Raw genomic sequence first — 24,356 nt, forward strand, 5'->3', positions numbered from 1 at the left:
AAGTAGTTTTTTTGCTGCCCAACACTACGTCTGCTCTTCGGCCGATGGACCAGGGTATCATTCACTACGTGAAGTCGAAGTACCACAAGCACCTGCTTGAGCGAATGATCCTATGCTCAGAAGCTAGAAAGTTGTATCAAGTGGACTTACTCGGCGCAGTGCACATCATCGCCCACGTGTGGAAAAACACTCCGCCGCAAGTCATCGCCAACTGTTTTCGGCACAGCGGTTTTGTGAGGCCCGAGCATGCAGCAGTAGCTGACGATGGCATCGAGGAGGTGTCAGCCGAGTCCACCGACGATGACTGCCCTACTTTCGATGCTGTCCTTCCCACAGATGTGACCTTTCAGGACTACATCGCGATTGATCACGGTGTCGCCACGAGTGGTCTCCTGACCGATCAAGAGATTATTAATGACGTCACGGGCGCCCATGAAGACTACGATTCCGACGAAGAATCATGCGAGGAGATACAGCCGCGACCTCATCGCACCTCACGGGAAGTCTCGGAGGCGCTGTTAATATTAGAGGACGCTTGCCTGAACACTCCGGACAGCTTGCGTGCTGTTGGCCATTTGGAACAGTTAAGAAAATTGTGATGTCAGGCGGAATCTGCACGAAAACGCAGACGACAATTACAAAATACTTCAACAAATAAAGGTATGCTTCTACAGCTTCATTTTAAATGTTGTTTTCCCTGTTCATTCGTTAATTTGGCATTCGGTTAATTCGGACAGTTTTTCCGGTCCCGTGAAATCCGAATTAACGAGCTTTTACTGTATTCTTGTTTTAGGCACGTCTTATCACTGGAGCATTCCTGTAGCATGCTTACAGCGTTGTAGCATACCTCAGTTGTTGGAAGACCTGCCACAGCTGAAGCAGCTTCTCCTTTCAAGAACTGTTGCAAATAATGGAACTTCTCGGTGGTGGTCAGGGTGGCATTGTCGTGGACAATCTGGGCAAAATGCTCCCAGAACTCCGTCTATTTACACACATCCCCAGAGAAGGGTGAAATCCTAAGTTTCGGTGGCTTGTGTCCAGTTCTGTCTCAAAGTGTAGCGATCTCTTAGCCGTCTCTTATTCATCTTATACTTGTGCACTTGAAATGAGTTTCTCCCTGCCTAGGAGCTCAGACAAGCTTCGCATCATGTTGTCTTCATACTCTAGTGTGGTATCGTACTTGGCTTGGAAGTCCTCGTCAGAGATGATTCTCTCCAAGTTGGAGTTAATTTTGTTCAGCTCATCGTTATTTGTTTTAAGTGTGAGAGTTTCTCGTATATGAAAACGAGCTGGTCCTGCGTCGCGGAGTCATTGTGAAGTCGGGCACTACCCTCGTTGATGATCCGGCTGTTCAGGGATCTTCGTGACATTCGCTTTGCCTTGATCTTCTCAATGTCTTCCAGGACATTCCTAGCCATCGTTTGGTCAATCTCGGGTCGATCAGTACCAAAATGTGTGGGATATGGCGTGGAGCAGCCAGGGAAAGAGTTCGATTCCGTCGAGGTAATTAAAAAGAGGCTTTTATTTGCCCTGCAGAGACCATACAGACCCTGCTGCTACTCTGATGACCCAGTTTCTTCTTTCATGCTTGTTAGTACTTTATCCTCTTCGTCTGGTGGTCCACCAGCGCTTGCGATAGAATTAAGAGAGTTGCTGGTAAAATGTACATTTAACCTTAAAGTGTGGCTTCTTGGCAGTGCAGACATTTCCTAGGTAGGTGTTTCAGGCATAGCAGCCCCATGCAGCTGTGAAATCGCTTTTTCAGGCAGTCTACATGCGGTAAAATATACATGTATTTGTTGGTTTCATGTGCTTTAATGTTTAGGAAAATTTTAATTTGTTCCAAAGTGAATTCGAATACTGAAATGCTCTTTGTATACTTTAAGTGCTTGAACATTCGCTCTGCCTAGTTAAAAACTTTATTCTTGGCTAGGTAACTGGCGGTTGCTATACTTCAGGAGTAAAAAATACATTTTTATAAAAGTAGTGTGAAGAAAAAAATGAAAAGGCAAAGAAGTTTATGGAGAAGCACTACATTGACAACTGGGGCTCATTAAGTGACAGTACATACCCACACAAAAAAATAATAAATAAAAATTGGCCGGCTTCAAAGCAAAATGCTTTGAAGTGCAGAAGTCAGCAGCAAAATTAAAAATTAACCAAGGCAAGAACAAGAAAAAAAAGTAGCACTTGAAGCAAAGTCACTGATTTTATAAAGTGCCCTGACTGTTTGCTTTAGAGCAATACAAAGCCTAGCCACCGACATTGCTTCAGGGAAAATGATCTGACATGCTTTCATAGCATTTGTGATTTCCTCATTAGAATGAGAAAACACAAAAGTAGGTTTGCAGAACTGTGAGTTGCATTCACGTTGATTGTGGCAGGATTGGAAATTGCAATATGGGGTTTTTGTGTGTAGTTGCATAGTTCCATTTCCTGGAAAAAGACCCACCCAACGATTGAGGGCCATCTCTTAAATATGGTGCAATTCTGAGCACTATTTACTCCACTGTATACCTAGATCTTTGGATAGCTCGTCATCCTAATCAACTTTTCTTTTCCACAGCTCCTGAAATAGTAGCTTCGCTTGTATAATGAAAGCTGCTATCACCCACATTGGTTCATATATTCTTGACAGCATCTGCAGCACCGACCACTTGCACGTTCTGTTACCAAGCATCCATGTACCAACTATGAGGCAAACGTTGTAACGAATTTCACAGGGCTAGAAGAAATGTCTGTTTACTCAGTCCCAGCGAAAAGTTGACGTAGAACCTTCAAGTTTGATGCCCATTGCACCACTTTGTCAAATAATTGGTCATGGCAGAAGAAACACAGCTGTATTTATTTTATTTACAAATAAGAATTCAAATGCAGTCCATGGCAAATGCTTTACTTCTCTTTCTTGATCAGCGCTTATGCATGCTTCTCGACAGCTTCTTTTCTTCTGTGAAAAGAAAATATTCAATCCTAATTTTATGGCCTTTATAATGGGTTGCCGAATGCTTTATCCCGAGGTGGAGCTAAAACTTGTAGCGGCGAAAGAAGAGAGACGTGAGATGACGTCGAAGGCGGCCGATGGGGCCGTGCCGATCTCGCCACTTTATTCCAGGCCTGAAGCGGAGCCGCAGTGGCTGTCCACGTCCAAACCGCCAGGCCAGAAACTCGTTCTAAATCTCGCGCAGCTCGAGCTAGCATCAGCTGCGCGAGAGACGCGGCGCGGTGATGAAGAAATGATGATGGTGATGATGGCGCTACAGGGCTCCCCCCCTAGCGCTTTGCGCGATTTGAAGGCATGTGAAAAAGAGAATGACAAATGCTATATACATGAACGGCAATCCATAAAGTGTTCATTTGGCCAGTCCAGGTTGTCAACGTTTATGGGCCATCAGTAGGCAACGGTCTCTGGCGGGCAACACTGGGAATGGCGCACCGGACGAGGGTGGCCAGGCAGGCACGCTGTTGGAAGGAGCGGCGAGGGTCGTGATGAAGGGACACCCTTGTCGACAACGAGCACCAACAACAAGGTGAAAAGTGGCCAAGGGCCGAGAACACACACGGGCCGCCCCGGCGCGGCCGATTGTCGCGCGCACTCGGACACTGATGCTCAAAAAATGAACTGCAGCATGAGCGCAGCACGGCCAGTCCAGAGGGTCCAGCGTTACATCCACGTTGGAGCTGGTGGGAACGACGACAGGGAGTGCGGTCAACCCTGGCAGTGCGCCCACCGTGCCGGTCCCGTCGCTTCCAGTGGCACATCACCGGGCGCGGCGGCCGCCTGGTCGGCCGAGCAGGGTGCAGATAAGTCTGAAACGGTGCGCTCTGGACCGACGAAGTGCGACATGGTTTACAGTGACAACGAGCCGGCCCAGAGGGCACTGACAGACCGCTTTCCCCGACCTCTGACGACGCGCGACGCGTAGGCGTACGCCGATGAGTCGTCGCGCTGTTCGAGCCAAACCCGACGTCCGGTGATGCGAGACCGAGCGGCGGGCATGCGGCGTCACAGCCGTCATGGTTCGTCGACGGCGCCGAAATGCTCAAGCACGTGCACGCAGTGGCAGGCGGATGGCCCAACTGCGCATCCGTTGGGGCACACACGGTGTGCTCCACCCGCGGTGAGCCAGGCGTGCGGCCCTCGGGACCCCCTGACATCGCCACAGCATCACGCACGTCCAGCCGTGCATGCCCAGGGGCCCAAACCCCCGCAGGACACATCGAGGATGATGTCAGTAGGCGCCGGCAGTCCACGAGGCCCTGAGCAGCAGGCACCGGTGTGCAGGGGAAACTGATGGCGAGGAGTGTCACAGCGGGCTCTGGGTCCACAGTGCGAGTGGTGCCGTGGGCCTCCACAGGCGCCGGGACAGGCGGGGAGTCTGCAGGAAGGTCAGCTGGCCCAGCCGACGTCGTCATGGAGTCTGGTGGGGCCACGTTGTCACGTGCCGTCGCTTTCGTGGAAAACGTGCAGGTGGCAGGTACGTGTGATGAAGCTCTGCACGGGGGCTCTGAGGGAATGTACCTCTCGGAGGGAAGGTCAGTCGCAGTGGGGGAGTCTTCTACCTCGCGGTCGTGATCAGGTGCAGGAGTGGATGTTTCTGCGACCGTATCAGGTGTAGAAGTAGTCGAAGCCGGGGTACCGAGGTAGCGGTCAATGGAGGGCTGCAGACCGGTTCGTACCTTGCTCTGCGACACCGGGGAAACCTGCCTGGTGCGGGTAAACGGAAGCGGACGGTATGTGTTGCCGCTGCGGGCGAGCACCGCAGTGCAGAGGGCATCGTAAGGCTGCGGGCTGGTGCTTGAAGTGGCAGCGAGATGGCGCAACTCTACCGGAAGGGCGTCGAGAAGAATGGCGTGCATCAGCAGCTGGTCCGTGATGCCATTCACCGCAAGAACGGCGTCGAGCTGCATAAACCATACCTTGGGGTAGGTCGATTGGAACTGCGGCACTGGCGGGCAGAGTTGCGGGAACATGGCAGCGGGCCATTCGGCGAAGGGCGTGTTCTCCGGGTCACCAATGTAGCGGCGAAAGAAGAGAGACGTGAGATGACGTCGAAGGCGGCCGATGGGGCCGTGCCGATCTCGCCACTTTATTCCAGGCCTGAAGCGGAGCCGCGGTGGCTGTCCACGTCCAAACCGCCAGGCCAGAAACTCGTTCTAAATCTTGCGCAGCTCGAGCTAGCATCAGCTGCGCGAGAGGCGCGGCGCGGTGATGAAGAAATGATGATGGTGATGATGGCGCTACAAACTAAAGATTAAAAGAAACGGCTAATAACATAAACAAAAAGGATTGTTCTTTCTTACAGGTTACAAGTTTGAGCTTGATCATTACTCTTGGCCTATTTCTATCTCCACTGCAGGCTGAAGGCCTCTCCCAGTGATCTTTAGTTTATCGAAATCAATTTTCAAAATATTGTGCTTTTGTAACACGCATTGCTCACCAAGTTCTCACCTTGGATGGATAATCTTCATAGCAATTTGTGTTATCAAGAAAAGCTTAATGTACATTTTAACTGAAGAAAACAAGGGGGGGGGGGGGGGGGCTCTTTTAATGCCATACTGCTTCTAAATGGAATATGCCGCAGCAGCAGCTATGCAGGTAAGGTTACTGGTGGCTACTTATCACCTGACAAAAATGTTTTAGCATCTCGTGTTATGTGTAGCTCAAAATGAGCGTTCTTGCATTTTCTCAAAACAAGCTTTTACTTGTCCTGCTTGTTTTGAGCATTAATTTCACGAGCTCTAGGATGGCTACAGCTGTAATGCTTTTTGGTATGAAGCTAAATGCATAAAACTTGGAAGTGCTACAAGCACAATCTTCCTCTACAATTTTTTTATCTGCTTTTGTTCTTGATTGTAAGTAACTACTGTAAATGATGGACTTGAGTGAGCTGCTTAAGTGCTCATTGTTGAGGGATTTGAAAAATGCTTGCAGCAATTCCTTCCTTATGCATTCTGCTTTTAACTGATGCATTAAACATAAATTTCTGCCCAGTCAATTTTTATCTTTTGCCTCCCTAAGTACTAAGTAATAGTAATTCAAATTTATTCATTTTGATAATTATTTCAACTAACAAATAACTATTATATTTTTAAAATTAGCACGAGAAATACATTTTAGCTGCTTCTAAATTGAATTTGGTAAAAAAAAAATGAAGGAGGTAGCCCCAAGAACTATGTCCCCTTAATATTGTTACAAGACCCAAGTGATATTGTCACCACCATAACAATAGGATTCCAAATATCAGCTGCCCCTCTTCTATGACCCATTATGATGTTTTTATAATTGGTTTTATGTGTTCTGTATTTTACCATGTTTCCACCACTGCTTAAGACAATGCTTTGTCATGTCATTATGCTATGGACGCCATGTGTGCCATTGATTTCGGCTCTTGCCCATCTGGTTTCGTATTGAACCTGCCTTTTCCACAATGCCATGGCGGATGCGCCCTTCCCCTTGCAGAAAAGTCGTGAACCGCCTTTTTATCTCGAAGCCTTTTCTTTGATTGATATGTGGGGCTTAACGTCCCAAAACCACCATGTGATTATGAGAGACTCCGTAGTGGAGGGCTCCTTAAATTTTGACCAGCTGGGGTTCTTTAACGTGCACATAAATCTGAGCACATGGGCCTACAGCATTTCCGTCTCCATCAAAAATGCAGCCGCCGCAGCCTGGATTCGATCCCGCAACCTGCGAGTCAGCAGCCGAGTACCTTAGCCACTAGACTACTCCTGCAGAGGAGCCTTTCCTTCTGGTAATACCAGTTGTCCCAGCTCCTGTCATAGCGCTACCAAAACGAGAGAGGGCAGCACAGGCAAATTAAAAAGGCAGATTTTACCACCCTGGAATGTTTCGGACGGATATTCTCAAGAGGGGGCGGCCATACATAAGAATTAGAGAAATGTTGTAATAACACGTCATGCGTCTCTCATAATCATATGGAGGCTTTGGGACGTCAAACCCCACATATCATATCATCATTGTAATAACACGTCATAAGCTGCTGTTTTTGTGCTGAAATTCTTTTGGGCCAATCAAAAATAGGAAACTTCAACGGGCGTTAATGTATGAAACCAATACACTACAGTAACCGTTGATGTTGGGCATACGTAAAATGGCCAGCCAAGTTCGGTTTATTTGTTGCAGGGTAGTTTCGAGATCGAGATATTGAAATTTTACCCCCACTATAAAGTGCTTGGGTGCTAGGCCAGGACCTTTGGCCTACATGTAATTAACTGGAGTTTCTATAACGGAAATATACTTTTGTACATTTTCTGTTTGAGGGTACATTTGCTAAAATAGAAGGTTCTGCATCGATTTATTTTTATTTTTTATTTTTCTTTATATTGGCAGTGAGTGCAACTGTATTATTGACTTATAAAGCAATACAAATCATTAGCTTGCTACAGTAAATAGTTGTTTACTTAGTTGTAATGCCGTAGTTTTAGGGTGAAATTAAATAGCAAACTTTGTGTAGGTCAAGATAACAAGTGAAGTTTTTTTTTTTTTTTGGTCTCTGTTTTCCAGATCATTCAAGCGTCTCTTGAAAAAACGCATGGATCGACACATAATAAGTACCATCTGGAGCTGCAGAATGTGTTTCGAATTGAGAAGATGGCATACAATGAGAGCTTTGTTTCTGTTGGAAACCACAGAATGCTGTGGCATGGCTCAAGGAACAACAACTTTGCAGGCATTCTGAGTAGCGGACTGTGCATCACCCCCCAAGCTGCATCCCCAAATGGTTGCATGTTCGGAAAAGGTGTATACTTTGCTGACTGTGTCAGCAAGAGTGCAAACTATTGCTTCCGGGAGCCACAGGAAGAAGGGCTGATGCTGCTTTGTGAGGTGAACAATCTTACAGCTCTAAATAACAAACAAACAAAAATCTTTCGTGCAACATCACTATTCTTTATCGCAGCCAAATTGTGTACTCTTGTATTGTAAACTGTTTATTTTGAGAGGTGTGGATCATTCATTTTTTAACTCTTGATAAATTTTCATCTAAATTTACTCTCTCTCAGGGGGAAAAACGCAGGTTTGTAATTGCTGTACGCTTGGATGAATTAGACTTGAGTTTTAAATTGATCGTGGCTGAAATATTGGTGAGCACACACACATTTATATGGAGCAATACTCTCACAATTGCACCTTGATATTGGCCATTGCCAAATAATTTCAATTTGACTGACCAGAATAGCGAATTCAGTTCAGCACACCTATGGCTGTGTCGTTAAAAGGACACTATTATCTTGATGTTGCTAGTTGAAGCAGCAGTCCAGAAACCTCGTAGTGCTACTTTTGTGCCAAAGTAATGCTTATTTGCAAATGAAATCACATTTAATGGTCTGCACATCACTTCAAAATCACCTGCCAGAAGAGGTCATCTGGCATAGCGGTTGCCTTGCCCAGCGTTGCCCTCCTTTAATGGGCGGCCACAGACACTAGTAGCAGTAGAGCACTGCTGGGAAGAGCATATTGCAAGCCTTGATCAAGTTGCACTTGATCTTGTAATCTTCTGCAGAAAAAGGCAGTCAGCAAACAAGCAGATTTTTTTGCATACTGGTAAGAGGCATGTCACTCCGCTGGCCTCTTCAAGCATAGGGGTTTGTTTTGCGGCACCCAGTCGAAAATCGTGTTGGTTTCTTTGCTGCAGCTCAAGCGGTAATGTCACAAGGGCATCTGACAACATCACATGGACGGGATATTTTGTAGAACTTTGAGTCTGTGGGATCTGAAAAGATCGCTCCACTCTAGAAACAAACAGGGACAGCAGATGCAATCGAGGGAACTAAAAATGTGTACATTTATTAATCTATTTTTACATCGATGATATCACCAGCTAAATTTGATACATCTGTAATGACACGCTAAATAACTTTATACAATATGCCTATGCAACACACAAGCATAGAATATAATCAAGCGGGCTACATAAGCCTTATAAAGTACCGCAAATGCGGTGCCGCCAACATTCGACTCTCCACAAGGGATCCATGGGAAATGACCTATGGTTTCGTCCCCCACAGTCTGCCAATTCCAAAAAGATACTTTACTGTTTTCTCTGTGCCAGCCCAATATCTGCCGGACGGCTCTGCTGGCGCCACTGCGCTAACCTTAACCTAGACGAGCAGAGAATCCCCTTTCACTCAGTGACTGCTAAACCTAACCGGGGCTAATCTGCGAGACTCGCATGTGCCATGAAGTGCAAACAACTTTACAGGAGGGGTAACGCTCTCCACGTCACGGCGACTTTTGCAGGCGTGCAAAGCACACACTGCACTACGTGATGCTGAAACTACCACTGATAGGCGACTGCCTGAGCGAAGAACAGTCCAGTGAAAACAGAACTTTTGAACCACTCGTGCCGTTTCCAAATGGACAGGCAACATTTTATTACATTTTGTAATGAATGGAAAGTTATTATTTCTTGCAGCTGGTTTGATTACTTGTGCTAAATTGTACTCTGGACTCTTGATGTCATTGGAATTAATCCAAAATGTCCCACTCGTGGCACATGTAGTGCTGTACACTGACCTTAGGTTCTTGATCAGTAGAGCACTGCTGTTGATAATATTTAAGTTTTTGGCATTCTCAAACAGTGATCTCTTACTCCAACTTAAATTATTTGCCTTTAAGGTCCTTTTAATTAGGTGCAATTGGGGAGAGTGAATACAATGTACACATGCTGCATTCAGCTGAAAGTGCCAGTTTTCTCCTGCCGTTCTTATCAGGTAGTAAAATCGCCATTACAAGTAGCCTTCTATTGAACCAGCATTGTCATAAGGCAATGACAGAGCAAGATTTTATGTAGGTTATGATAACTGTGCCATTGTAGATGCTTGTACATTAGAGAAGTTATTTTTCTTGCTAAATGAGGATGACCAGAACCACATGATAAGCTTTGAGCATGATGGAGTCCTGTATGGCTGAAAGCACGTACTTGAAAAGAGTAACTAGTTCTGGGTGATCATTCAATTTGTGGTTTGCAGCGCCATTCAATAAATGTATAATGTCAAACTCTTCTCAAACTGTTTGGAAGTTTTGCTGTAGCTATGGAGAACTGCTGGAGAATGACAAGGATGAACATGAAAGTGTGAACAGCCTATCATATGGTACACTCATTCATTTTTATTAAATAAAATTTGTTAAATTTAGTGCCATTATTATTGCTATATGGCAAAAGCAGATGTCATTTGAAAAATTATGACAATATGATAGCTAGATCAAAGGTAAAGGTAGAGATAGAATCGTGCGGGCGGTCATGTAATTATTATTCTGGCATAACTAGAAGTTGCCTTGAAATGTATTATTCCTTGTTTGAAAATAATTTCTGAAAACTGCGAACCCTCTTTGTCTGAAGAAACGCCAAGGGTCAGGTGGAAAGCAAGAATTGAGGGTGCAGCAGGTATGTCAGCTACCTCCGCTTTGGAACCGAAAAGACAGCATGAAGGAAAGAAGAAAATGGGGAGTGGCAAAGCATGTAGGGTAGGGTGTTTCAACTTTACTAACAGAGGGGTGAAACATGCAATGTGAGAGATGTTTCTTTGACGAGGCACGAGTAGTGCCAAGCTTGAAACTGGGCATATAGAGACTATCAGAGATTTTGGCAGAAAATTTAGAAGGCAATGTTTTTTAATCTATTAATGACCATATGATTGTGAAATTACTGACATGCAAATATTCTTAGTAAAATTAATCAGTCTAAACGGATCGTTTCACTGTCTTTCTTTAAGGTTTCCTCTTCATGTCTATTCATGTGCAGCAGCATACCGTGTTTTACATGTAAGCTCGTTTAAACACTAGATACGGTCGCCTGTCTCGCACTGAGCCTTCTATAACAGTATATATCTACACATGTTGTCAACTCCAAAGCCTCCAGTACGCTTACCTGTACTCGCTGCTTTTCTTCTATGTATCTTGCTAGCCAGATGTCTTGGGAGAGATTGCTTCATTCCTGGAAGTAAACAGATTCCATCTGTGCCAGTAATATCGAAGAAAACCATGAAGCTTCGTTTCTAATTTTTCTCATTTTTATTAAAACACTTGTCATAGTATGCACGTGTAAGTGCCCATGTGTTATATGTTGCATTCATTCCTCTGTTATGTCACAGTTTATGATTTCTTACATTGTCCAGTATTTCTAAAAATGCAGGTGTCCCTAGGAAATATCAAGGAAGAAGCAAATGCCAAGTCATATGACACATTGCCCAGAGGTATCAACAGCATAATGGGCGTTGGCCAGTTCACCCCCGATAGGGTGGGAGACCTTGCTATGTAGGTCACTTGCTTTCTTTTTCTACTGTACTCGGTTATACTTAACTTCTCAACAGGCTTAGTGGTGACCTTGTCTGTATATATGCATGCACTGTTGGTTGTAATTTACATGGGCCTGCATATTGGAGTTATTCAAAGTGTTCTGTACTGCTGTTCTATAAAAATACCACAGTTTCTGTACTGGATAAAGCACTGTAGCTGGGTTTACATAAACATGATTACATGTTTGTTGTTAAAAAAGCATTGTAAATTACCATTTTTTAAGTTTTAGTGGAACTGGAATAATGCACCCAGCAACAATATTTTACCTTATGGATGGCTTATGAATAACCATAAGCTCTTTATGCATGAAAAGTAAGAACAACAGAATTCCCGCCAATAAAGTAGTATCTGTGCTGAACAGTATGTTGTCATGGTTATTATGAGAAACTTTGTCAAGATAAGAAAAGTAATAGAGAGGCTATAATTAAATGCAGTCTAAAATATAATGGAAATGTAACATTGCTAATCAGTTAAAGAAGAAAAAGGGGGTTACATAGTTTGCATACCTTTTTTAAAGCAGAGTTATAAATTTTTTACTGTTGGAAATTGTAATAGTGCTGACAGTAATGCTGAATGTACAAGGCAATAAAAGAGCTATGAGAAGTAAAGAATGTCTTCAAGAGAATGCAGAGAGGTAAAGCAGTCTGTGAGGATAAGGTGACAGCAGGTCTGTTGAAAGAAAGACCGTGGATAGATTGTTCTAGAAAAACTGGCTGCCCTATATACGAAATATCTCTTGCCTGTGGGCTTGCCAGGATATTGGAAGAATGCTAACACCAACTTAATGCATGAGAAAGGGCATTTCAAGGACTTACAAGACAAGTTAGTGGTTGATCAGCTTGCTGGTCGCCCCCGCAGCGACGTCTGCGCATGCAGGCGTTTGGTGTGTAGCGACACCATGGACCCGAGCTAACGGGGGGGTTTCGGCCCCCTCCCACGCCTAGCTGTGCGTTGCTTTCCGGGGAAAAGGGGATCCTGGAGGTTGAGCCAATGCTGGGTGATTGGACCTGGAAGGCCCCCCAGCGGCGGCAACACACCCCTTTGGCGCCCGCTTCACGTAGACAGCACCCTTGGGCTGACCCACCCAGAGGAAATCAGCATTCGCTTTTTCCTATCTCTCTCTCCCTACATCTTAGTCTTTATCTCCCACTTTTTATCTGTCCTGTCATCTTCTCTTTTACATCTACTTCCAAATTTCCTGGCGTCAAGGGTTAACCTTGTGTGCTTATCCAACCGAGGATAAACCATATTAGGTTATAGTGATGGCGTACTGCTGGCGTTGCGCAGACGTGTTCACATGCTCTGCCACATCCCCTAGTTGGGCTCCGTGGTGGGTGGTAGCGCCATTACCAAACACACTTTCTTTCATGGGATCACCAAACCCTTTTCTAAGTGATCGCCCCCAGAAAAGGGGGCACATCGAAGCAGCCTCACAGTTTTCATTTGGTCCTTGCGCTACAAGACACCACTCATCATCATCATTATCATCATCACAGTGTGTAATGAAGAATCAAGACTTGTTCCCAAAATATCATGTCATACATTGTGAAACCACAGGAAAAAAAGCAACAAACATATCACCGTTTCTAGTTTCCAGATGCCTCACTGATACCATAGGCACTGGCTACAAAGCCACCAAGATGGGCAGTGGGGACCTGCTAATAGAAGTCAAAGACGAAATCCAGTATCAGAAACTAAGCAACCTTGTTGCATTTGGGGACAAACCTCTCACCGTTACCGCTCACCGGACATTGAACACAGTGAAAGGTGTCGTATCAGATGAAGCTCTTGTAGACCTTACCAACGAAGAACTGTTGGACGGCTGGAAAGACGAGAATGTCATACACGTGCGCATTAAAATCAGGCGAAATAATGCAGAACTCCCCACAAAACACATTGTACTGACGTTTAGAACAAACACACTCCCAGAAACAGTCGCTACAGGCTATCTCATGCTCCGTGTTCGACCATATATACCGAACCCGAGACGTTTCAAGTGCCAACGATTTGGCCATGCTTCCCAAAGCTGTCGAGCGCAGCTTATGTGTGCAAGGTGCGCCACCACAGGGCACTCTGCTGATGACTGTAAGTCTGCGGCTGAGGCCCATTGCGCGAACTGTGATGGTGACCATCCCGCTTATTCTCGCTCATGCCCAGCCTGGAAAAAAGAAAAAGAAATTCTCACAATTAAATTCCAAGAAAATTTCAGTTTCAGGGAAGCTCGACAGCGCGCGTCGCACACTTCTCTACAGAAGTCATTCGCCAAAGTGGTGCAAGGGGGGTCAGCACCACTATGGTTTTCGGCGAAGCCCCGGACGTCGCCTGGCGTGCCGAGGCAACCGCCAGCAGACCCCACTGGAGAAGCAGCCCTGGCTGCTTCGCCCTCTTTGAACATGGCCTTACCAAAGGCCCCTGTGAACCCTGGCAGCAGCCAGGGCAACACACAAACTATAGAGGTCCCTTTGACCTCTGGCCCGGTGGAGGCGAAAACTTTGTCCGTCAAGACAAAGCCTACCCCACGTACACGACTGTCTGGCGCCCCTTCAGAGGCGATGGACACCACTGACCCACCGGCGCTGACTGCGCTGAAGGAGCGACAAGAGCCCCTTAACTGCTCCAAGAAAAAAAAACACCAATTACAGGGGCCCCTAAAGGCTCTGTAAAGTAAGTCATCCCCAATCCATACACACAGCACTACTTTACACCCAATATGAAAACACAAATTATACAATGTAACGTCAGAGGACTGCTTAAAAACCTCAACGATGTCCAAGAACTTTTACACAAACACTCGCCAAAAGTGCTGTGTGTACAAGAAACACACTTGAAACCAAAACATACGAATTTCATTAGAGGCCACATCATCTTCCGCAAAGATCGAGATGATGCAATCGCATCATCAGGTGGCATTGCTATTATATTAGACAAATGCATAGCGTGTCAAGATTTGCAGATACAAACAGCTCTCGAAGCAGTGGCCATTTGTGCTGTTGTCTTAAAGAAACTTGTTACCATTTGCTCAGTGTACATTTCTCCTCATTATCAGCTGCAGAAACAAGAATTTCAGTCTTTTATGGATCAACTACCTGAACCATATATCGTCCTTGGCGATTTTAATGCCCACAGCCCTTTGTGGGGTGACTCGAGAAGTGATGCGCGAGGCCACTTAATTGAGTACTTTATTCTTTCCACAGATGCATGCATTTTAAATAAGAAAGAACCAACATTTTTTAGCCTGGCAAACAAAACGTATTCGTGCATTGATCTTAGCGTTGTTTCTCCTACACTTTTACCTGATTTTAATTGGGATGTTATTAAAAACTCCTATGGCAGTGATCACTTTCCCATATTACTGAAGACACCAAAAGAAAATTAATTTCTACCTCAGGCTCCAACTTGGAAGGTAGACAGAGCAGATTGGGAGAAGTCCAGAGTCTTAGTACTATATCGTGGGCCGAGATTTCCTCTCTAGGAACCGGCTCTGCCGCTATGTATTTCACTGCTTTTATTATTGATGCTGCTTCAAAATGTATCCCCCAGACAAGTTGCGGTCCCTGCAGACGTCGTGTCTCGTAGTGGAACGATGACTGCAGGAATGCTCGCAAAAAGCAGAATAAAGCGTGGTGTCTATTGCGTGACTGCCCAACTGCAGAGAATCTGATCAATTTCAAACAAGTAAAGTCTCAAAGGCGAAGGACGCGCCGACAGGCTAGGAGAGAAAGCTGGCAGAAGTTTTTGTCGGGCATTAATTCCTATACTGATGAAGTTAAGGTCTGGAACAAAATGAATAGGATAAGAGGTCGACAGACACACTCACTCCCTCTAGTAGACACAGAGGGTAACAGCCTTGAGGATCAAGCAGGCTCCCTGGGAGCATACTTTGAACACGGGTCCAGCTCATCGCATTATTCTGATACGTTCAAACGATACAAAGAGAGAGTGGAAAGGCAAAAACTTGAACGTAAATGTGGAAAAAATGAGCCATACAATAGACCTTTCAGCTTGGCTTGAGTTGCAGGCAGCGCTAAACTGCTGCAACAAATCAGCCCCAGGCTCTGACCGTGTTTTATATCAGATGCTTAAACACTTACCTCAAGAAACACATAAAACTCTTCTTTGTCTGTATAACTTCATATGGGCTTCTGGCGAGATTCCCTCTGCATGGAAAAAGGCCATAGTAATACCTATTCTTAAACAGGGCAAAGATCCATCTTCCGTATCGAGTTACAGACCTATTGCTCTGACTAGCTGCCTCTGCAAATTATTTGAAAAGATGATAAACTGCCGATTATTACATTTTTTGGAATCAAACTCCTCGACCAATATCAGTGCGGATTCTGAGAGAGTCGGTCCACCACAGAGCATCTCATCCGCATAGAGGTGCAAATACGCAAAGCTTTTATTCATAAGCGGTTTTTCCTATCTCTCTTCTTTGACATGGACAAGACATACGATACAACGTGGCATTTTGGAATATTGAGAGACCTCACACATTTAGGTATACGAGGTAATATGCTAAGTGTAATCGAAAATTATCAGTCCAATCGTACATTTCGTGTTCGAGTGGCCAATGCGTTGTCACGACCGTTCGTGCAAGAAACGGGAGTACTGCAGGGCGGTGTCCTCAGTTGTGCTCTCTTTGTGATCAAAATGAACTCCCTGTGATCGTGCATCCCACGCAACATCTTTTATTCAGCATACGTTGATGATCTACAGATAGGTTTTAAATCCTGTAATCTCTCGGCATGCGAGCGACAGGTTCAGCTCTGTGTTAACAAGGTCTGTAAATGGGCAGATGAGAATGGTTTCAGTCTGAATCCACTAAAGAGTTCCTGTGTTCTGTTTTCTAGGAAGAGAGGCCTCTACCCTGATCCCCATATAGAGTTGCAGGTTGAGCGCGTAGCTGTCAAGAGTGAACAAAAATTTTTAGGCATAATTCTAGACACGAAGCTCAGGTTTATACCACACGTTAAGTACATTAAGGAGAAATGCATAAAAACAATGAACATTCTAAAGGTGCTGTCCCGCACAAGTTGGGGCAGCGACAGAAAATGTCTGATGAGCCTCTACAAAAGCCTTATCCGCACACGTCTAGACTATGGGGTGATAGTGCACCAGTCCGCACCACCAACGGCATTGAAAATGCTGGACTCTGTCCACCATCTAGGCATTCGCCTTTCTATGGGAGCTTTTCGTACAAGCCCCGTGGAAAGCCTCTACGCAGACTCAGATGAATGGTTGCTACATATACAAAGATTGTACCTGTCTTTTACGTATTTTTTAAAGATAACCACAAGGACCGACCACCCTACATACCCTGCTGTAAACAACACATCCAGCTTCCAGCTCTTTCAAAACCGACCCACATTGAAACAGCCGTTCTCGCTGCGTGTTCGAGCACTAGCTTTGGACACGGGCGTCCCATTGCTCGAACATCGCGTAATGGCTTCTACTACATGCACCCCGCCATGGCACTGGCAGGTTATGAATTGTGACACATCTTTCATGATTGTGACAAAGCATGCCCCACCCCTACACATTCACATGTACTTCTGCGAATCGGCACACAAATATACCTATCCTGAATTTTTCACTGATGCATCAAAGACTCGCGCGGGGGCGTGTCCTACGCAGTGGTGGGTCCATCTTTTTCGGATGTCGGTATTCTCCACCCTCACACAAGCATTTTTCAGCTGAAGCTTACGCAATACTGGCGGCAGCAAAACACATTAAAGAAACGGAAATAAGTAATGCAGTCATATACACGGATTCATTAAGCGTTGTAAAAACTTTAAAATCCATTAGAAAGTACAAAAATCTTGTCATTGCTTCGCTCTACTCTTTTCTTTGTGCCATTTACGCATCGAAACAGCATGTAGTAGTATGTTGGGTACCAGGACACCGTGAAATTGAGGGAAACATACTAGCGGATAAGCTTGCAACATCAGTCCATGCGAACACTCCGCAGTTATCTGTAGCTGTCCCCGTAATGGACTTGAAACCCTTTTTGAGAAAAAAAGCTGAGGGATTATTGGCAGCGTACATGGGACCGACAAGTACATTATAAATTACATTTAATAAAGCAAAAAAGCTGAGGGATTATTGGCAGCGTACATGGGACCGACAAGTACATTATAAATTACATTTAATAAAGCCTTACCTTGGTGACTGGCCACCAACATCACAAACACGCCGTACAGAAGTAGCACTCTGTCGGTTACGTATCGGACACACATATAGTACACACTCACACCTTCTGACCGGTGGTGATTTACCAATGTGTGAGAAATGCGGCGAACCCCTTAGTGTCCTACATATTTTGATACAGTACAGTGAATTAGCTCCTATTCGAAAAAATCATTTTCCAACATCCTACTGAGAACAAATGCCTCTTCACCCGGCGATGTTCCTCAGTAGAGATCCACTTTTCAAACATCATTCATTATTTTCATTTTTAAAAGATGTTCGCAACTTCTACGTGTTCTACCCTGGTAATCTGTAGAACAACCTCTCACAAGAGGTTGTTGCTGCCGTACATACATTCCAAAGCACATGTTTCGCGGCCCTTAGAGACAAGGACGCCGGAGAGACATTCGTGCTCTATAATCTCTCCATAGCTTTTCATCAGAACCATCGACCATTAGTTTTCACTCTACACATTTCATGTCACTCTCATAATTTTATTCCTTATATGTTTACCTGCCTTTAGAGTGAGGAATATTAGGCCCTTTTACAGCCACTAATCATACCCATAGCCCAAATCTTTTGTCGCATGTACTGGCGCTCTTTGGCCATAACGTGGCCCTTGCGCCAAGAAACACTATATATCATCACCATCATCAGCTTGCTGGTCGCGGGTTCGAATCCCGTCTGCGGCGGCTGAATTTCTGATGGAGGCGTAAATGTTGTAGGCCTGTGTGTAACGGGCCTACAACATTTCCTACATCTCATTGTAACGGCTTGTTATTTTCAAAAGTAGTTGTAAAGCTCAGAATAAGCATGGTTAAGGGGGCACGCGGCCCTTGAAAACCGAAAAATCACGAAAAATTCTGTTTTTGAAAAACCATATTGTTTGGTTGTATGTGACATAAGCTACCTATTCTGTAAATATGAGCGCCTAATTCAACCCCAAAGTGCAAAAGAAATGCTATTTTCGGGGCCGCCGCAGTGCCCAAAACAAGCGCAAAAGCCAAAATCAAACCAAACTTTGCGTGCGCGCTATTCCGAGACCATGTGGCCGTCCCGTGTCATCTTGGTCTTGCAGGGTGTCCATCAACCTGGAAAACCTGGAAAAGTTAGGAAATTTAGACCCTTTTGAAAAGTTCACGGAAAAGTCTGGGAATTTTTGGAAAACCTGCCCAGGTCATGGAAACTGACGGCAGTCTGTGCGACCTTACGGAAGTGTTCACTATCATTGATGAAAGGTTAAAAAGTGGTGCTTTTGGCTGCAACCACAGTGAGCAGTAACAAAAGGCGTGAAAAAAGAAAAGGCAGTGCATAACTGTTTTTTTTTAGTGTAAGTGCGAAAAGATACACTGAGCAAACGAACACAAAGTTTAGTGACGTTTGGGCATCCCATAAGGCAGCCTTGTTCACAAAGGCATAATAATGCACAGCGTATTTAATTACGCCTAAGTACATCCTATACACACTGAGAGTACATTCTTGGAAGCGGCCCACCACTCCTGTTCAGCGTATGTGCAGTTGTTTTTTTGTGCGAGAATTCCAGGTCCAGGGATGATGCAAGCTTATTTTCTTAGACCAGAACATGCGCGCTTGACCAGCCAATTTCATGACCTGTGGATTCCACTAGTTCAGTGAGGGCATTCGAGGCCAGGTGTCCTTTCCTGATGTCATATGGGGGGGTTCAACTTTTTTCATGAAATCACCTCACCAATCGTGGTGCCGCCATAGAGCTGCAGAAGCAAAGGGTGAGCCACAACCCAGGCACAAGCACAACCTACCAGACTAAGTTGCTGAAGCCGTGCTGCTGGTTCATGAGCTGGGGGCCAGGGGGCGCCGCGATCGACTGGAGTGCCGTGACTGCGGAGTATGCATCACTGAGCGGCTGCGGCGAAGAGCGGAGACGGCAGACTACCCAGTATTCTAGGGACCATAGTGTTAATCTGGCTATGAAGCTAAACAACAGTGGCAATAATTTTTCAATTTTTATATGTTGCCAGTATCTCATCAAAATTGAAACATCTCTGATTTTTGTGGCTGTTGACTATGCTTAAACCGCAGAACAAGTGAAGGCAAGCCATTAACCCATAAAAGCTGCATTTGCACGGTTTGTCATGCAAGTTTCATTCAGCATGTCATGGATTTATCAACACTCTTGGACAACTTCAGTCTCTTTTATGCGGCATGGACACTATTCTTGATGTCTGCACTTATGAAAGCAACAAGAGTAGTTGCATACAATGACTGTTCCAAAGAAATGCGTGATCAGGCATCAATTACGACGTGATTGACAGACCACAATTTTGAATTAATGCCTCTTGATTTATTCAGTGTCATTCTTGTCATCCATCTTTCACAACTGATACGATTATTAACCTAGAATTACTAAGCTTAAGTAGTGCCAGAGAAGACGGAATTATTTGTAGATGTGAGGACTGTTCAAAAGGATTCCTCTGCGAAATCTACCACACAGTCATACCATTGCCTACCCTCTTCAATATTATCGCAGTTGTACAAGGGCCGCAATATTTTTATGAACTTCCACTCAATGATTTTGTGTTCAAAAGGAATTACTTGCATTTAAATTACATTTAAATAGACAGTATTAAAAAATGGTATTTTCTTTCACCTTGGTCCCAGTACCTAGTCCTCAAATAATGTAGATATAAAGAAGCCTTTGTGGAACATTTTACATATTAAATACAGGCGGAAACAAAAAAAAACTAGTAAAGTAGCCATTTTCATACCAAAACTTTAGCCCCGCCGCGGTGGTCTAGTGGCTAAGGTACTCGGCTGCTGACCCGCAGGGCGCGGGTTCGAATCCTGGCTGCGGTGGCTGCATTTCCGATGGAGGTGGAAATGTTGTAGGCCCGTGTGCTCAGATTTGGGTGCACGTTAAAGAACCCCAGGTGGTCTAAATTTCCGGAGCCCTCCACTACGGCGTCTCTCATAATCATATAGTGGTTTTGGGACGTTAAGCCCCACATATCAATCAATACCAAAACTTTAAAAAGTGCTGCCATTATCCATAAGAAGGGTGACCTTTAAAGGGTTAATGAGGCCAATTTTTGAAGCTGAGTTTGCTTGGTCACATACATCTGGATACAGTGACCACTCTGAGCAAGTTTAAAGCTATGTAAATGCTGATAATATATTTTACTTTAACATTAATATGAATTTACACATGGCATGCTTACTGGCATTCACACTAACATGACACCAGGCTGCAGTATGGATTTCGGGGACTTCACACTCTAGTATTTCTAGTTGGTGAAGTTGCGTGCCAAAACACACAAAATGACCACTTTGTGTCGCCAATGGGAGAGAAAAAGAAAACAGCAACTAAATGATTTTTTTTGTTGGTACCCTTTAATGCAAGGCTTCTCTGCTCCTTTGGGGTTGCGAAATATCTTGGAGGTGGTGTACCTAAAGCTGTGTCGGAGAAACTCCACAACTGTTTGTGTGCTGTTTAAAATGTTAAAAAAAAAAACTACAAAATTAGCAACCTTGCAGCCTTGTCACCTTGCCAAGATTGCTTAAATGGTACATGCAGTTAAATCAGATATGTCAAATCTGAAGGCAATTATCGCAAAAGAGCTCTGTATATGCATTGTTTGATATATGAAATATTTTATGAATCAAAAATATATTTCAGGGCATTTCACAACTGCATGATACGTACACCCACCCATTTTTTTTAACCTGAACGCGTGAGCGTTGACCACCAAGCTGATCAGCGCCACAGAGCGGAGTGTGGTGTTGAAATGAACGAGAATATGCGCATGCTCGCTTTGAGCAGTTCTGGGAAGCTGTAGTCTGCTAGGCTTTTCCGGGAATCAGACACCACGCCCGCTTTTTATGAGCACCGCTGTCGTCATTATTTTTTTTTTATGTGGTTCACGCAGGGCTTTTCTGAGGCATGAAGATTTCCGTCACTGCAAGCTGAGCTGATTAAAAACGACCGTCTTCTAAAGAATAGCACAGACGCTTTGTCACTGTCTTATAAGAAGCAGGTTTATAGCTTTTCTTGAGAGAAAACAAAAAGGGGAAACAAAGCCTCAATAAGGATGCCCTAACTGGCAGTGTTGCCACAGCGTATGAGATTTTTATCATTTCACCTGCTTAAAAAATTGAAGACTTCTTGTTGCAGCTTGCTTCTCTTTCATTACCCTCTAAAGGCTCTACCAGCCTGAACAACCCCTGCCATGTGTCGTGGAAGAGAGTCATACAGCGCTGGTGTGAGGTCGCAGTATATTTTCAAGAGGTCCCATTCAGCTTGAACATTCCGTTGTAGTTCGTCGCAACACGTGTTGTAAAGGCCCTTTCTTGAAATGTTACTCTTCGTTATGCCCCACACGTATTTAGTAATATTCATATCCGCTCCTAGTGGCGGCCAGTCAGCAACTATGATGCTGAGTTCTTCTCGGCAGTTTTTGGCAGCGCGAGACGTGTGCATGGGAAACAAGTCCTGCTGCAATATGAAACAGCCATCAGGCGTCAGGAATAGGAGCTCCTGTTCTCTGATGCTTAAGTAAGAGTCCGCACAAAATCGGCCCTCTATTCGGTGTAGTGGTCCAAGACCCTCTTTCATTACTGCCCCCCAAACGTTGACAGTTCTACGTCTACTGGCTCTTTCTTGCTGAACGTATTAAGGGGCATACCTACAAATGTGCGGAACAATCAGTTAATTTTCAGCTGCGATAATTTATATCACTAATGTGCTGTGAAAATAGCAATAACAAAAATATTTGCAGCAATAATACTGTGAAAGCAGAAATGCCCAGAAACTAATCACATATATTTACTATAGGAAGAAACGAACCTTGTCAGGCCTGGTCTGTATACTCTGTGATGTAGGTTCTACTGTGTGCAGATTGTACACTCGTCAGTGAAAACGACATTTCACTATTGATATACCATCCAGTGAAGATGAGCCGGGCAAAAGCCAGTCGTGTTGCTCTTGCTGCGTCCGAAAGAAGCGGCATTCGCGCAGCACATCCACTTTTAAGACCACCTTTCTAGAGCCGTTTTCTGACCAACTCCTCGCTGACAGCCAGGCCAACCACATCTCTAATCTGTCCAGCAGGCCTGAATGGATTAGCCTCTGCTACATGGACCAAGGCAGCATCCTCTTTTGCTGTCGTCTTCCTCACGCAGTTATTTACAGCATCACATATGTGCCCTTCATCTCTGAACGCACAAATTATTTTATTTACAGCAGCTAAATGCAAGTCTAAAACCCTCGCGATTTTTCTTTGGGATGTGCCACTCGACGACATTCGTATTGCAGCTACTCGCTTTTTCTCAGGTACCCGAGCTGGCATCATTATTACTACGCAAACTGCATTCTCGAGAAGGCAGGTGGAGGGCGTTATAACTGCGAAGTGCGATATAACAATGACGTCTGATCAGAGAGAGTATCTCGCTTATCAGTTCAGGTTTAAAAAATAGGCCGGTGTACACCATTGGACAAAATAAGTCTTAACGTGCGAGCGACGACCGCAATCTGATAAAACTGCATCGCCACGCCATCTGACATGGAGAGTGCGCATGCGCGTTGTTTCTATTTTGCAGCAATATCTTTTTACTCTGTTGCAGCGTACCAGTGATTACATGTAGCGTTTCGTGCTAGGCGTCGCTTTCTTCATTCCGTGACGCACTCAGTTCAACGGTGACACGGTGGCGGTGGAGTGTATGCGACTCGCTGCGCCCTAATTAAAGAGACATCATATCTTGTTTCAGTGGCAAACTGGTGCCACACATCAGGAATTCTCTTCTCTGTACGTTCATTTTAGTTGAAGCGTACCATGTGGTAGTGAAACACAAACGAAGGCATCGAAAACGAAAAGGCATTGAGCCTAAGGAATGCTTCAGTTTATTAACATATTATAACAAGATGTAAGCAGATCATCTTGCACATGCAACAAAAAAGGTGAAAGCATTAGAGAGAGAAATATAAAAGGATTGCTGTAATAGGCCAGGTAATTGGTTAGCCTTCAAAAAACAAACTTATCTCCTCTGCTCTCTTCACCCCCTTTGTAACAAAAATTTAATGGTGGGTGAAGTAACCATTCATGGAAATTATTTCCGACATCGTTCTTGGCATAGATTTGTATAATGACGCAACATAATCGCCGTCCGATCGAAGGGCCTCCCGCTCTTCTTGAATCGCATTCCACAGCGCCCCCGACGTTGCCCTGGACAAGTTGTGTCTGGACAGACCCCACTTTATTCGAGTCCACACATTCTCGATCGAGTTTGCGTCCACGCCACAGGGAGGCCACGGCAAGGTGCGTACGCCAAGGTCTTAAGCATGGCGGTCACTTAATGTGTACGGGGCGTTTGTCCTGCTGGAAGATGAAGCAGCCGTCGGGGAAAGGTCCATCCAGGGCATATGGAAGCATGATGTCTTGTAGCAGGGAACTGTAGTAGGGCGCTGTGAATTTGCCATCAATTCGGACAAGTGACCCTAGCCCATCTTTGCTTATAGAACCTCACACGGACACTGAACACGGCCACTTGAGAGGACACTATAAGTATAATCAAGGTAGTACCTGCAATTTTAAAAGAACCAGAATGGGCAGCTAAAGCTGTAGAAAATCGATTCGGGAATTGGTTATGCACGTTTTGCTTAAAACTGTAGTGTGCTTTAAACCGTAATGCGAAGAACGTGTACGAGATTCTGTGTTAAGAACTTAAAACATGTGTATTTAATGTGCTACTAGCGAGGATTTGTGGATGTTCTGTTATTTGCAGTGTGTTTGTTTCTATATTGACATTGTAGGATATTTTTATTTGTTGAAATAAGTTTGAAAAAAACTCAAGAATATTACATGTACGAAAATATTTGGGCATA

The 24,356-nt window shown here is 44.7% G+C and overlaps 1 protein-coding gene and 1 long non-coding RNA gene across 7 annotated transcripts in view; one reads left to right on the top strand and one right to left on the bottom strand.

Moving 5' to 3' along the window:
* Positions 1-24,356, top strand: part of LOC119185769 (poly [ADP-ribose] polymerase 2) — a 98,283-nt gene that overhangs the window by 62,828 nt on the left and 11,099 nt on the right. For 5 of the 6 annotated variants that reach the window (XM_075877747.1, XM_075877749.1, XM_075877751.1 and 2 more), the window contains 2 exons: positions 7,526-7,846; positions 11,154-11,275. In XM_075877747.1, the coding sequence (XP_075733862.1) occupies positions 7,526-7,846; positions 11,154-11,275 (443 nt within the window). Of the gene's footprint in view, positions 1-7,525; positions 7,847-11,153; positions 11,276-19,231; positions 20,935-24,356 lie in introns of those variants that run through there. The other variant, XM_075877750.1, reaches the window with a different exon arrangement.
* On the bottom strand, positions 8,024-18,950 carry LOC142775763 (uncharacterized). The gene is made up of 3 exons (XR_012886993.1): positions 15,409-18,950; positions 10,890-10,955; positions 8,024-8,732 (listed from the first exon to the last, which is right to left on the bottom strand). It is a non-coding gene; the product is annotated as an uncharacterized LOC142775763 (long non-coding RNA).

The sequence above is a fragment of the Rhipicephalus microplus genome, chromosome X (assembly GCF_043290135.1).
Source record: "Rhipicephalus microplus isolate Deutch F79 chromosome X, USDA_Rmic, whole genome shotgun sequence".
In the NCBI taxonomy this organism is placed as follows: Eukaryota; Metazoa; Arthropoda; class Arachnida; order Ixodida; family Ixodidae; genus Rhipicephalus; species Rhipicephalus microplus.